Source organism: Prionailurus bengalensis, chromosome B4 (genome assembly GCF_016509475.1).
Source record: "Prionailurus bengalensis isolate Pbe53 chromosome B4, Fcat_Pben_1.1_paternal_pri, whole genome shotgun sequence".
Classification (NCBI taxonomy): domain Eukaryota; kingdom Metazoa; phylum Chordata; class Mammalia; order Carnivora; family Felidae; genus Prionailurus; species Prionailurus bengalensis.
Window position 1 is genome coordinate 139,155,910 of NC_057358.1, and position 15,255 is coordinate 139,171,164.

General features: G+C 49.3%; 1 protein-coding gene across 2 annotated transcripts in view; it reads left to right on the top strand.

The window, feature by feature from the left end:
* Positions 1 to 15,255, top strand: part of TBC1D22A (TBC1 domain family member 22A) — a 326,492-nt gene that overhangs the window by 195,467 nt on the left and 115,770 nt on the right. For both annotated transcript variants that reach the window (XM_043562939.1, XM_043562938.1), the window contains exon 10: positions 11,918 to 11,993. In XM_043562939.1, the coding sequence (XP_043418874.1) occupies positions 11,918 to 11,993 (76 nt within the window). The remainder of the gene's footprint in view (positions 1 to 11,917; positions 11,994 to 15,255) is intronic.

Below are 15,255 nucleotides of genomic sequence, written 5' to 3' on the forward strand. Positions count from 1 at the left end.
TCACAATAGCATTGAAAAATGTAAAATCTGTGTTGTTGCCTGAATGAATAGTTCATCCCTTTTAATTACCAAGTGGTAGTTCCCCGTTCGAAGAGATCCCGGCCTGCGTGTCGGTCCGCCTCTCGGTGCAGGCCGAGGCTGTTTCCGGCCTTGGGCTGATGGGAGTACACCTTCTGTGAACATTCGTGGGCACGTCTTCCTGCTTGGCGTGCGCTCCGTTTCTCTTGGGTCAGCGCCCAGGGGTAGACGTGGCGGGTCATGCTGTGGGGGTGTACTTACGACCCCCGGAGGGGGCCCTGCTGTCCCGCACACCCAGCAGCGGTACATGCGAGGTCGGGCTGCGCCTCTTCTCAGCAGCACCGTCCTTCTCTGGCTTCTCTGCGTGTGCTGGATGGCGGTCTTCTGTGAGGTTACGTGCGTGTACGGGGCGCCTGGCTGGCTCCGTCAGGGGAGCGTGGGACTCTTGACCATGGGGTCGTGGGTTCAAGCCTCACGTTGGGTGTAGAGATTGCTTAAAAATAAAATCTTAAAAAAAAATTCTTTTTAAAAAAGATATGTATGTGTGTGTATAGAGAGTGGGGGGGGGGTAGTGGGAACATAGTTTCTCCAGGTTGGTGGTAGATAGCTCCTTTTTTTTTTGAAAACGGTTTTTCATGATCGGAAAAATTTTTTGGTGAAATCGAATTTATCATTTTTTTTCTTCTTTGTTAATTGTTTTCTTTGTGTCCTAACTAAAAATCCTTCCCTACTCCCAGGATGCCAGGGTATTCTCCTAGGTTTTTCTTCCAGAAGCTTTATAATTTTTGGTTTGACCTCAAGGTTTATCATCTAACTTGACTTCATTTTTCTGTATGGTGTGAGGAAGGCATCAGAGTTTATTTTTAAAATATAGGGTATCCTAGTTTCCTAGTTAATGTAGCACATTTGTTGAAAATAGTTTTTTTGCCCCCAAAATAGATTGCTTTGGTACTTTTTCTGCAAATCACATGACTGTGTAAGTGTGTGTGTATTTTTGGACACTCTTCCTGTTCCGTTGTTCTGTTAATGGATCTTTACGCCAGTACATGCTGTCTTAATTACCGTAGCTTTTCTCAAAGTCCAGGAGAGAAAGTCCTCCAACTTTGTTCTTTTTAAAATAAATTGTCACGCATATTTTTGCTCCTTTACATTTTTATATAAAGTTTACCGGTAGCCACTTCCTACCAAGAAAGCCTTAAAAAAGCAATAGGAGCTGGGATTTGAATGGGATTATGTTGAATCTATATGCCAATTTTCCCAGAATTAATAGTATTAACTATATCGAGTCTCTTAACATAGATAGACATGTTAAAATTTATCCTCACAAACATTTTGTGGTTTTCAGTGTATCTTGTTAAATTTGTTTCTAAATAGGTTGGGGTTTTTTTTTTTTTTTTTGATGCTACTTTCAGTGGTATAGCTTTGTTTGTCAATTTTGTTTTTCAGTTTTTGCTGCTAGTATAAACAAATACAATTGGTTTTGTAACCTGACATCCTTTTCTAGCTAGTATTGTTGCGTAGCAAGTTGCTCCAAATTTCTTGACTTAAAGGAACTAATTTATTTTGCCCACAAGATGCTTTCAGTCAGGATTTCAGTTAGGGCATGGCATGTAGTGCTTACCCATGTGCCACAGTGTCTGGAGTCTCAGGTGGGAAGACTTGAAAGTCGGCACAAGTTGATGCCTAGGGGCTGGAATCACCCAAAGGCTCACCCATTTACGTGTGAGTATCTGGTACCTGGGCTTGGCGGGGGGGGGGGGGGGGGGAGGGGGGAGGCTTGATACAGGAGTGGCATGATCACATAATAAAAGAGCATGTGGGATAGGAGACACTGTCGTGGTCACTTTTGCAAAATGTAATGTGCCACACCTTTCTGGTGATCTTGCTAAATTCACTTAGTTGTTCTAGGAGCTTTTTTGGTAGATGCCTTAGGAGTTTCTCTGTTCACAACCATGTCATCTGCAAATAAAGTGAGTTTTACTTCTTTCTATATAACATACATGGCTTTTTTTTTTTCTTCCTTTCTTGCCTTATTGCATTGTCAAGGTCCTCAAGTGATGAGAGCAAACTTTTTAACGTCCTCCCAGATACTGGTGGGGAGGGTGAAACATTCAGGCTCTCAGCATTAAGTCTGATGGTAGCTGTTGGCTTTTTGTGGATGCCCTTTTTTGGGTGGTTGCTGACAGTGCAAATTCCACAGGCAAGGAGTCTATATTTTTAATAAGCACCCTGGTTTATTTGAGGAATGCTGGTAAATAATGGAATAAGAGGTTGAGGACAGAATTCTTAAGATCTGGTAGAAGAAGACCAGGACAACAGATTCTGGTTTGCTCTGCTGAGTCTTTTAAATTATGAATTGGTATTTTGTCAAGTGCTTTTTCTTCTGTTGAGATGATCATGTAATTTTTTTGTTCATTCTGTTAATGTCATAAAGGACCCTAATTATTTTTTAATTATTAAGCCTACCTGTGTTCCTGAGACAAACCCCCCTTTGTCATATTAGCTTTTTTCTATGTCTCTGGATCTTCTTTGGTAATATATATTTAAAGATTTTCACATCCCTTTTCACAAGGAATATCGTTTTCTACTTTCTCTCCTTCTAATGTCTTTTTCTTTTTTCTAATTAAATTTTAATTTTTAATTAAAACTTTTTTTAATGTTTATTTATTTTTGAGAGAGAGAGACAGAGTGTGAGCAGGGGAGGGTCAGAGAGAGAGGGAGACACAGAATCCAAAGTGGGCTCCAGGCTCCGTCCGAGCTGTCGGCACAAAGCCCGACGCGGGGCTTGAGTCCACGAACCGTGAGATCATGACCCGAGCTGAAGTTGGACACTTACTGACTGAGCCACCCGGGCACCCCCTCCTTTTTTTCCTTTAACTTTTTAAAATGTTTTATTTAAAAATAAATTTTATTTTTAAAAAATGTTTTATTTATTTATTTAAAAAACTTTTTTAATGTTTATTTATTTTTGAGAGAGCGAGCGAGCGAGAGAGAGAGCACAAGTTGGGGAGGGGCAGAGAAAGAGGGAGACACAGAATCCAAAGCAGGCTCCAGGCTCCAGGCTCCTAGCTGTCAACATAGACCCCAATGCGGGCTTGAACCCCCAACTGCAAGATCATGACCTGAGTCGAAGTCAGTCGCTCAACTGACTGAGCCACCCAGGAGCCCCTTAAATGTTTTATTTATTTTTGAGAGAGAAAGAGAGGGAGACAGAGAGAGAGAGAGACAGAGAGAGAGCATGAGTGGGGGGAGGGCAGAAAGAGAGGGGAGACAGAGGATCCGAAGCAGGCTTTTGCACTTGACAGCAGTGAGCCCATGTGGGGCTTGAACTCACAAACTACACGTCATGACCTACTGAGACACCCAGGCTCCCCATCTTTTTCTTTTTAGCATTAGGGAAATGGTGGCCTCATGAAGTGTTTCTATAATTTCTGAAAGAGTTTGTGTAAGTTTGCTATTATTTCTCTTTTAAATATTTTATAGAATTCAACAGTGAAGCCATCTTGGCCTGCAACTTTCTTTGTGGGCAAGTTTTAACTATAAATTCAATTTCTGCTCTAGGTAGGGCTCCAGATTTTCTAGTTATTTTCTTGTCAATTTTGAAAATTTGTGTCTTTTAAGGAATGTGGTCATTTAAAAAAATTTTTTTTTTTTTTCAACGTTTATTTATTTTTAGGACAGAGAGAGACAGAGCATGAACGGGGGAGGGGCAGAGAGAGAGGGAGACACAGAATCTGAAGCAGGCTCCAGGCTCTGAACTGTCAGCACAGAGTCCGACGTGGGGCTCAAACTCACATCGGGGTCATGATGTGAGATTATGACCTGAGCCGACGTCGGACATGCCGACATCAGATGCCCAACTGACTGAGCCACCCAGGCCCCTGTACTTCTTAATCCTTTTAATGTCTAGAGGAATTATGGTGCTATCTTTCATTCCTAGCATTGATAATTAACTTTACTGATACTTGTTTTGAGATCTGCCACATGGTATGCCTTGGTTAACGTTTCATGTGTCCTTGGAAAGAACGTGTGCTCTGCTTTGTTGGGGGGAGTTTCCATAAATGTCAGTTGGGTCAGGTTGGTTGATAGTGTTAGTCTAGTCTTCTCTGCTTTGCTGATTTTCTGTTTACTTTTCCTATCCACTACTGAGTGAAGACTTTTGAAATTTCCAACTACAACCATTGATTTGTCTCTTCTTTAGTTTTTTCAGTTTTGCTTCACATTATTTGAATGTCATTTATTAGATATGCACATGTAGGATTAGGCTTTAGGTTTTCTTGATGAATTTATATTTATTATTTTTGTTTATTGCTTAACATTTTTTTTAATATTTATTTTTGAGAGAGAGAGACAAAGTGTTGAGTGGGTGAATGGCAGAAAGAGAGAGAGAGAGAGAGAGAGAGAGAGAGAGAGAGAGAATCTGAAACAGGTTCCAGGCTCTGAACTCTCAGCACAGAACGCGATGTGGGGCTCAATCTCGGGAACAGCGAGATCATGACCTAGGCTGATGTCGGACGCTTAATGAAATGAACCACCAGGCACCCTGTTTATTGTTTTTTTAAAAATGTTTTTATTTATTTTGAGAGAGAGAGTGCACGCGTATGCACGCACGCACGGGTCGGGGTGGGGCAGACGGGGGGACAGAGGATCCCAAGAAGGCTCCACGCTGACGGCAGAGAGCCTGACGCAGGACTTGAACTCATGAACCGTGAGATCATGACCTGAGCTGAAGTCAGACCCTTAACTGACTGAGCCACGCAGGTGCCCCTATTTTTGTTTATTGATACGAAATTCTCCACGTTGTTTCTGGTTGTGCTCCCTGTGCTGGAGCCCAGTCCCTCTGATGTTAATACAGCCGTTCTGCCATCCTTCGTCTTAGTCTTGGTGCGTCTTTCTTACCCCTTTGCTTGTGATCTACCGGCATCTCCTTGGTTAGAGTGTATTTCTTGTTCATTACTTACAGTTGGATTTGCTTCCCCTTTTTAAGTGTGTTCACATACGTTCATAGGATGTTTCCAGTGTAATTATTTGTATGGCTGGTGTGTAGGCTGCTATTCTGCTCTTTATTTTGTATTCATTTTTCTTACTTCCTCCTTTTTTCTATCTTCTTCTGGATGAATTGAGCATTTTTATTTTTAAAAAAAAAATTTTTTTTTCTCAATGTTTATTTATTTTTGGGACAGAGAGAGACAGAGCATGAACGGGGGAGGGGCAGAGAGAGAGGGAGACACAGAATCGGAAACAGGCTCCAGGCTCTGAGCCATCAGCCCAGAGCCCGACGCGGGGCTCAAACTCCCGGACCGCGAGATCGTGACGTGGCTGAAGTCGGACGCTCAACCGACCGCGCCACCCAGGCGCCCCTGAGCATTTTTAAAAATTAGTAGACTTAAAAAAAAGTTCACGGACTTTATGTTTTAGAGCAGTTTCAGGTGTACAGAAATACCAAGCAGAAAGTATCGTTCCTGTGTACTCACCACCTCCTGACAGACACGGCTTCTCCTAGCATTAACGTCTTGCATTAGGATGATGTACTTGGTACAGCTGATAAGCCAATGCTGGTTTATTATTATTAGCTAAAGTCCAGAGTTTACGTCAGGGTTCTCTCTTGGTGGTGGACATTCTGTGGGTTTGGATGAATGTCTAATGGCACGTGTCCACCATTACAGTATCACATAGAGTGGTTTCTGTGCCTTAAAAATCCCCTGTGCTCCAGCCCTTCACCCTCTCTTCCTCTCAGACCCTTGACGACCGCTGCCCTTTTTACTGGCTCCATGGTTTTGGCAGAATGCCAGCCAGTGGCTGAAGACGGGCATTTACCATCTTCCCCGTTTTCGGAGTGGCTGGTGGTGGGAGCACTGGCCGCCGTGTCCGGGCTGTGGGAGGGAGCCGCCATCTTCACCACCGTCCGTGACCGGTGTCACCGTGGAAGGGTGGGTCCAGGTTCTTGAGGTACAGTGATGACTCATTTACATCCCCAGCGCCTTGTGAAGGGGCCCTTCCTCTCTCATTTGTAGATGAGAAAACCGGAGACCAGAGGAATTAAGGTCGCAGGAACCAAGGGGGGAGTTGGCCTCACATACTGGACGATGCCCCTCCACCTGAGTGTGGTCTCCCGTGGCGCTCCGTCCTTCCCCCCTCTTCTCGGAGTGTGTGATGAGGACACGGAGGGTGTAAGTTTCAGCAGCGCCTCTAAGCTTGCAGGGACAGCTAATGTGATAGATGACATAATCAAGATTCAGAATGAGTGCAGCTGCCTGGAATGCCACCCGAGAACCAATCAAGTGAGCGAGCGCAGAGCAATAAATGAAGAGCCCCACGTTCAAGTTCAAAAACCCAACCGGTCGTGCGGGTCGTTGAAAGCAGTTTGGATACTTCGGGGGGCCTGCGTCCAGTGAGGAGCCCTGGTCGTCCTTTGGCCTGGATCAGGGCGGTGGTCTCACACCCGACACCCCCGCGTCCGCTCTGCCCCTCGCAGCCACAGGCGTCTTCCAGAATGCGGATCTGGTAACCGCGGTCCTCCCCATGTCTGTGTCCCTACCTTCGTTCCACAGCTCTGCTCCCACGTGGTCTCCCAGCCTCGGAATGGTCTTCTCCTGCCTCACCACAGCCTCCCCTCTGCCCCTCCAGCTGTACCGGCCGTCATATAATGAGGACTCCTCAGTCCCCTCCTGGGAGGGTGCCCTGCTCTCGGCTGCTGCCAGGGCCGTCCTGCATCCTGCTGCCTTCTTTCTGCATCTCTGCTCAGGCCTCACCGTCTGCCTGGCCCCCAGGAGAGGCTCCCTGTTCTGCGCCGTGATGGCAGGAGGGGCTTCCCGGATCACAGTGAGCCCGTCACATGCGCTCGCATGGCCTCTGTGACGATCGTTTGCTTGACTCTTCTCTCTCTGTGAACAGAAGGGCCCTGTTTTTCTCCCCGACTGTGTCTCCCCGAAGACCACCCGGAGGTTCACTGCCTCCTGGGACTCAGTACATAGGACTCAGGGCCCGGCTTCCTTCCAGGGCCAGCATGTAGAGCAGAGCCAGCCAAGTGGGGGGCGGGGTGGGGGGAGGCACAGAGGCAACAGGGGTAAGCTTCCTCGTGGCCTGCCCTGGTGGAGGTTAACACCCCCGGCGGCGAGTCCTGGCGGCAGGTGTGAAATGTCCTGCAGGGAGCTTGTCAGAGACTTCGTGCCGGCTTCTCTTGAGAGCTCGTCACCTGGACACCCTCTGCCTGGCATTTTTCAGAATTCCAGACTCTGGAAGGAACGCAGTTCAGCATAAGCTACACTGTCAGTTGAGGCACCCTGGGCGTTTCTTCCTTGTTAGGGAATGACGGGAACTCTCCAGAAACACTCAGGCACCAGCCGAGGGAGGGAGGGCTGGCCTTGCACACAAGCCTGTCTGAGGACGGCAGTCCCATCTGTGCCGGGACTCGGCGTGTCGTCTGGCCCACGGCAGGATGCAGTAAGTGGTTCCTGGGGCAATGAGGGCGCTTACAGTCCGACACCGTGGGGCCGTGTATCGGATGCTGCGTTCCTTGCGGTAACCGGGGTGACGTCCCGATGGGCGAGCGCCGAGCGTGGCTGTGGCTGCCACATTTGCTGTCTCACCTGTGTGCTGCCAGGGCCCCCGTGGGACACTTTGTCCGGGGCTGTGCCAGATGGCCTGGGGGCGCCCGTAAGAGGTGAAGGCCACAGAAGTCTTTCAGGCCGGTGTTTGGGGAAAGGGCTTGCCGAGTTGTTTGGGGGCAGGTCCAGGGGGGTGAGGAGGGTGACGTGGTTTCAGAGTAAGAGGGAAGCCAAGTTCTGGGAGGCGGGCCAGGAGGCGGGGCTCTGGAGGCGGGGCTCTGGAGGCGGGGCTCGGGAGATGGGCCAGGAGGCAGGGCTCGGGAGGCGGGGCTCAGGAGGCGGGCCTGGAGGCAGGCCAGGAGGCGGGGCTGGTCCAGGGCACAGCCCCTGTCAGGTGCAGGCGGGGTTCCTAGCGCCCCTGGAGCTGCGTGCCTCAGTAGGTGGGTGCTGTGGGTCCTTCCAGCTGAGCCCCTGTGAATTTAATTTTCAGCTCTTCCCTGAAGTGCTCCTTCAAAACATGTTATTCTCCTTTTCTCCTGAAGAGCACAGGAAGTGCTATTTGTTATTGCCAGAGTGTGAGGTGGAAGGTAGCAACAGATGCGAGCCCCCCCGCCGTGTGCGCCTGCTTTGATGGTTTCTTGCGAACGCAGACTTTTCCCCCTGTAAACATTCCCCAAGAGGTCACTGTATTCCTCAGACCTTTCTTCCTCCTGCCAGTAAGTTTTGTGTATTGTATTCTTTTTGAAAGACATAGAATCAGATCTCAGTTTGGAAGGGTATGAATGTTTACTTGTTGTGAAGGGAGTGATATTATTACTGTTCACATTTCTATCAATGTGTAGCATCTCGTGTGCCCGTTTACCGCGTCACTTAGCAGATGTGTTCTGCACAAAGTGCGTGTGCAGGTGTGTGTTTGGACCGGGTGCTGGGGGTGGTTGTCTGGCCTTGAGCAGGCAGAACCCGCGGTCTGATCAGAGGCGCTGCTCCTGTGGGGTCTTGGGCCGCGGGCACCCCCCTGGGAGGGCATGAGTGCCACGTGCCTCCCAGAGGGGCTGTTACTAGGGTCGCAGAATATTCCTCTCCCCGTATACCTTGTCCTTGGCAGGACCTTCACAGGCTGCCTGGCTGCTGAGTGGGGCCATCCACGGCCTGGGCCCCCTCCGCTGACCGATGTGGTCTCCTCGCTGGGCGCTGCCCTCCGAGCTCCATCTTGTCATCAGGGTCAGAGCCTGTCTGAAGGCCGGTCTTCTCTGCCTGTGACTCAAATCCAGAATACCAAGCCCCTGCCCCATCAGTCTTTTCTGGTCCTTTTAAAATACAGATTTTTTTTTTTTTTTTTAATTTTAAAGGCTCTCAGCTGTTCTTCATTTCACGTTGTTTGGATTTCCAAGAAAACCTATCTTCCCTACCTGGGTTTTGAACAAATTGAGAAATAAAACAAAATAGTGGCAGATGGAGACTGAGGAATACCTTTTATTTCTTCTAAATGAGAATCTTGAAATCCTATCTCAGTGTGAGAGCCAAATAAACTGGCTGACTGAATCCCAGGCTTACTCAGGCTTACCCACCCCGTCGGAGCCAGCGCTGGGGCAGGGCAGGCCGACCGCCCTGGGGCGCCGAGTGGAGAGCTTTCCTGGGGAGCAGGCTTCCTGGGGGATTAGCTGGCTCTGAGCGGTGGAAGGAGGGCTGAGCCCACAGCCTGCCTATTCTGCTGGGCTTGGCTGCCGGGCTTAGCAGTTGAGAAGTTGCCTCTTTGCAGTGAGTGTTCTGGGGACAGAGACGGTGCAGGAGTGGCTGCGGCTGAATTCCCCGGAGGAGGGGAGGAAGTCCACGGCCCGGCCCGTGAGGACGCGCCAGCTCGAAGTGAAGCTCCTGCACCTTCGACCGTTCTCCTCTGACCCCTGGGGGAGGGTGTTGGAATGTGCCCTTGATGGCTCTGGAATTTGCCAGAACTGAGCGTTAACGGAATGATCTGCAAGGCGTCAGGGTCACTCTGCAGTTTCTTCCTCATCCTGAACCATATCTAGGTCTGCTCTTGGTCCCGGCTCATCAGAAATTCTGCTGGGCAGTCGCATGACAGCCTATAGACTTCCAACCAGGCAGTGCGCTCCAAATTTGAATATAAATCTCCTTCTGTTATCCAGTTTCCAGGGAGAAATGAAGTCTCGAAGGCTAACCCTTGCAAAAGCTCAAGTCCAAGCCCCAAATTTCTTTTCCCTGTTACGCTCTGTCCTTAATGGGTGCTGCTGTGTCGGGACGTGCACGGCTCCTTCAGGCCCAGGAGTCCTGCCCATTAAACAGGAGTCCCTGACAGGCCTCGCTTCTCCAGAGTTCAGGGTTTAGCAGGACACACAGGCCTGTCACCAGATCTTGGAGACAGTCATGCCAGGCACCCGAGGGGCCCCCTCGGGAGCGCCCATGTTTTTGTGCCTCGGTGTTGCTCTGGGTTAAGTTGGTGCACGCAACTCTTCCTGGTCTTGCCCTCGCAGAGACGCCCTGGCTTGGAGCCTGGAGCCTGTCACTCGAAATCCACTTGGGGGACATCGCCCGGTGAGCGATTGGTGCCGACTCTGTCCATTTTCCATGTCCGTGGGGAAAAAACCCTCACTGCCATGTAGGCACTTTTTTTTTTTTTTTTTTTTTAAAGAGAGAAAGAGAGAGAGAGAGTGAGCAGGGGAGAGGGGCAGAGGGAGAGGAAGAAAGTCCTAAGCAGGCTCCACGCTCAGTGCAGAGCCCAGTGTGGGGCTTGAACCCACGACCCTGGGATCATGACTTCAGCCCATATCAAGAGTCAGACGCTTAACCAACCAAGCCCCGAGGCGCCCTTCATCCTTTTATTTCAGCAGGTCCCTGGGGCCCCAGTAAAAAACATCGTCCAAACCTCCCGTATCCATTTCCTGTTGCTGCTGTAACAAATCACCACAGGCTTAGTGGCTTAAAAACAACACAGGTTATTTATTATCTCGCGGCTCTGGAGGCCAGGGTTCTGATGTGTGTCTCTTGGGGCTAAACCAAGGTGTGGGCCGGGCCACATCCTTCCCGGAGGCTCCACGGAGAACTCATAACCTTGGCTTTTCCCAGCCGGCGCCCTTGGCTCCGGCCCCTTTCTCCATCTTCAGAGCTGCCATGGCGGGTCGAGTCTTTCTTGTGCTCACACAAACTCTCCTCCTCCCCTTCTACTTGTCAGGACCCCATGACCACAGTGGGATAACTCCTCGTGGTCAGTGGATCAACACCTCCGTGCCCTTTGGCCGGCTCTGGACATGGACCTCTTTGGGGTTGTCTCTGCCTTGCCCGTGTGTCCCCGTGTGAACGCTTGTGCCTGTGGGAGCCCAGTGGCTCTTCGGAGGGTGACCGGAGGCTGGCTGGGGCCCCGTCCTTGTTTCTCGCGCCTCTGGTGTCTTGGACCCGCCAGCCTTTTCCCCTGACCTGGTTTCCTGGTCAGGAAGGCCTAGAAGGCAGCATTATTCTCACAGTATGGATGACAGAACAAGCCCCGAGAGGGGATGTCGCTTGCCAAGGCCACACAGCTCCTGAGTAGTAGAGCAGGGCTCCCTTTCCAGGTCCGTCTGACCGAGGACTTGTCCCACTCGATGCCTTCGCCTTCTTCACCCGGCTTCGCTAAGAATGGTCTTGCACTCACACCCTCCTCGTGCAGTGGCCGTGTCATTGGCCCTTGGACCGTGGGCGTGACGCCAGCACCGTCGGTACCGGCCCGGCCACCGTTCCGCACCTGCTCCTGCGGCGACACCGAGTCCCTCCTGCCCGTGCGCCAGCCAGGCAGCGGCACCCAGCATGCACTTCTCAGGGAGCCTGTTTGTTCACTGTGGGTTTTGTTTAATGTTTACTTATTTTTGAGAGAGACAGACAGAAAGACAGAGCTTGAGCAGGGGAGGGGTAGAGAGCGGGGGAGACACAGAATCCGAAGCAGGCTTCAGGCTCTGAGCTGTCAGCACAGAGTCTGACACGGGGCTCGAACCCACGGACCGCGAGATCATGACCTGAGCCGAAGTTGGCCGCTTAACCGACTGAGCCACCCAGGCGCCCCCCCCCCCCCCCCGTTTGTTCACTTTAAATGTAAACATCTACGTTTACATAAAGAGATGCTCCAGTGAATACCCCTGAGATGGGTGTGCCCACCCTCTCTGATGTCAGGAAGGGGCTGGACCCGACCTCGAACCGGATTGCGCTGTGTGTTGGCCTTGTGACGCGGTCTGGTGTGTAACACATGAGTCTAGTTGGGGAACTCGTTCTGATGTGAAAGTGTTCACCTTTGCTCCACTGCCTTTTCCCCCTCGGAACGTGTGTTTTATTCTCTACCCATGTGACAGCCGCTGTTATTTTGCCCGTAGGACAACTATACCTTTGCCCAGCCTGGGATTCAAATGAAGGTGAAAATGTTGGAAGAGCTGGTGAGCCGGATTGACGGTAAGCCCACTTCCTGAGCACCCACCTCCCTGAGGGCCACGCGGGGTGGGGCGGGGGCGGGGGGAGGCGGGCGTGAGGCTTGGGGCTCGGGCTTGGCCCCCCGGCCCGGGCGATGCTGTCCTCACTCGGCCCGTGGGGCCCGGCTCCCCCAGGGCAGGGCTGGGCATTCTTCTGGGCCAGAGCCTCTCCCTTCCCATGATTAAGGCGACGTAATCAGAATTCAGCGCAGGTACTTTGCAGGGAATAATGAGCACGTACCAGAAGCGGGCAGATCTCACTCCTTATTAAGCCCGATGATTGTCATAATCTGGGCGACAGCATGGTTGTTTATGGCTGTCCTTTGGCACTCTGTTCCCTGCCTTTGTGCATCATTTTGCTACCAAGGATGCTGGCGTAATTTCTCCATGGAATCCAATTAATTACCGAGTCTGGAAGTAACATCTTTAATATTATGGAAAAATTACAGTGTGTGCTCGGCCGTTCTAGATTATGTTTTCATATTTAAGTGGGGGCTTTGAGATACTTTTTACGTTCATTCTTTAAATAATTTCCCCTATACATCATAGGGGAACTGCCTGTGATACTGCAGCAGCAGAGTTTAATGAAATGAAAGTTGGGAGATAATGCCTGCCCATCCCGGGCATATTCTCCTGACAGCTTGTTACATTAACGAACGGAGCATTAATGAAGTGATACCGAGCAGAACGAGGCGTGGATTTGTGACGCCAGCCGGTCAGCGGTGAGGTACAGAGAAGAGAAAGGCTCTTTCACGAAGAGCCTCACGTGAGCTTTGCAGGTGACTTCACCGAATGTGTCGAGAGATCGTACTGTGCTTAGGATGTGACAGGGTGGTGGGCGTTCCAGCCATCGCCCCCGGAAAGGCACTCGGTTTGGGGGACTGTTGGATGACATTATAAAATGGAGTCATACAAGTTACAAACTCCATTCTGTTCCTTGGTTGAATCTGATTTTCGACGATGGATCTAATGGTTATTACCCGATTTCCATACGATGAAGTTTTTCACGGTTCTTCCAATAATACTTTATTGATTCAGTATATTTAGCTGCTTTCCAACCTGTCTGTTCAAAATACTGTTTCCTGCTTCCGTAACCGCACTCACTCTTAACCGTGTGACGAGATCTCTGCGAGATGGCTGGGTTTTCCCCACCGGCAGCTTCCCGGCTGCCCCCAGTCTCCTTACGTTCTTGGAAACAGGATTTGCAGTGGATGTCAATTACACATCCTTAGCAGCTTCTTCTCTTCTTGTGTCCCTCGGAAGGCGTATTTTATACTTTCCCGGAAGTTGGAAGGTTGTATTTAGTGTTCATCTGTTCCCGTGCTGCAGTTTGGGGAGACACTCGGATTGATTTTCTCCGTCGCTGTGGTTTAGAAAGAGGCCCGTTGCAGATTTTCTGGAAGATTGTTTGAAAGAGCAGCAACGGTGACCAAAGGAATCCCAACCAAAGGTGTACTTTTTCATGAATCACATTTTTCAGCATAATTTCCGAGGAGGGTACTTGATCCAGCGGTTTTTTTTTGTTTAAAGGATCAGTTCTTCATGACAGAGAAGATTTGTTTACATAGTAGGTGACACCATGTAGCCTATCTGTAACCGTTGCTCTGATGAAACCTGAAATCCCCAGATGACCTGTAGATACCCAGGCTTTCCAAGCAGGAAGTACACACGGTTGGCAGAGGTCGGGCCCTCTGGCCGGTGGGCACCAGGACCCTCACAACCGCTCGGGAGGAGAACCTGCCAGCCTCAGCTGCGTGAAGGTCACCCTCCCCCCGTTTCATTGCTCACCTCTTGGAGAGAGAAATTGTGGACTTGGAACTTTTGCAGGGACTGTGAAGATTTTATGAAGGGCAGGATGTGTTAGGAAGGCAAAATTGCTTTAAAAAAAAAAGCTAATTCCTCATTTCTGCATTTTGGGGAGAGGACGGTATTTATTTCAGAACTTTTTGGCACTTTGGTGAAGGAGCACACCTACACGGGCTGATTGATTAAGAAGGTAATCACACGGAAGTTAATTACACGGATAAAACTGGAAAATTCAAATTCACCCTGTGGTGGTGGGCCAGAAGATTTCAGCCAAGCTGCCCACTTCACAAACTGGAGAGGATTCGTTTTAAAGTTAGCAAACAAACGGGGAAGCAAGAAAGAAAAGAAGGAAGGAAAGAGAAAGAAAGAAAGAAGAAAGAAAGACAGACAGAAAGAAAGAAAGAAAGAAAGAAAGAAAGAAAGAAAAGAAAGAAAGAAAGAAAGAAAAGAAAGAAAGAGAAAGAACATAAAGGAAACGTTTCTCCAAAGCATTGAACTGCCAACAAAAAGACAAAACTTGCTGGCTACATTCTAAGAGAATTCTGGAGCCCGGAGAGATAAGCCCAGCACTGAAGGTTGCTATTATTCTGGGGGCATCTGCTAATCTGGAAAAACAGTCCCGGCTGGAGTTGTTGCTTTGATGTCTCCTACAGTGAGTGAGTTCAACCCAAACCCTAGCTACCCAGGACAGAGAATATGAGAAATGCCTGTACCTGTTCTGGGACCAAGCAGAGGGGCCATGAGGGAAAAATTGGAATCGGTTCTCATACAGTCTCGTAATCTTGGTTCACGTCACCTGGGAGGACCAGGGTTGTTTGAACCTCAATCATGGTACTTCTCTATGGAGGACTCACAGTGCCTAAGAGAAGCGAGGCAAACTCTTTCCCTCCGTCCCTGAATCCCCCTTGGATTCAGCAAGGTCCCAGAACTGAATTCTTTCAAATAATATGATGTGCATCCAATCAAAGCTTATCACCTATTCGAAACTCCTTAAGTAAGTCCAAGTAGAAACAACAGGTAACAGAAGCTGGTCCACAAAAAAATGTTGTGCTTTTGTAATTCTTAGGCATATACCATGAAACCGTTATCCTTACTCTGTACAAAGAAATAAAATCAAGTAAGCTTGAAAGCTTGAAAGTGTCTGCAGGGGAATAGGAAACTGTATAATTTTGTCCGAGAGACTTGAAAAATGACCAAATAGGATTTCTGGAATTGCAAATGTGATAATCAAATTAAAAGCTTAGTGGTTAGAAACAGATAAAGAGAACATTAGTGAACTGGAAGGTGGTTGGAAGGAAATAGCCATAATAAAACCCGGAGGGTAAGAATATGGAAATCACAGAAGGCAGGAGATGCAGAGGGTGTGGGCAGGAAGCCTGATGTACATTTGTTTGGAGACACCGGAGGAGAAGAGAGAGAATGAGTAAGACTTTGAAGAG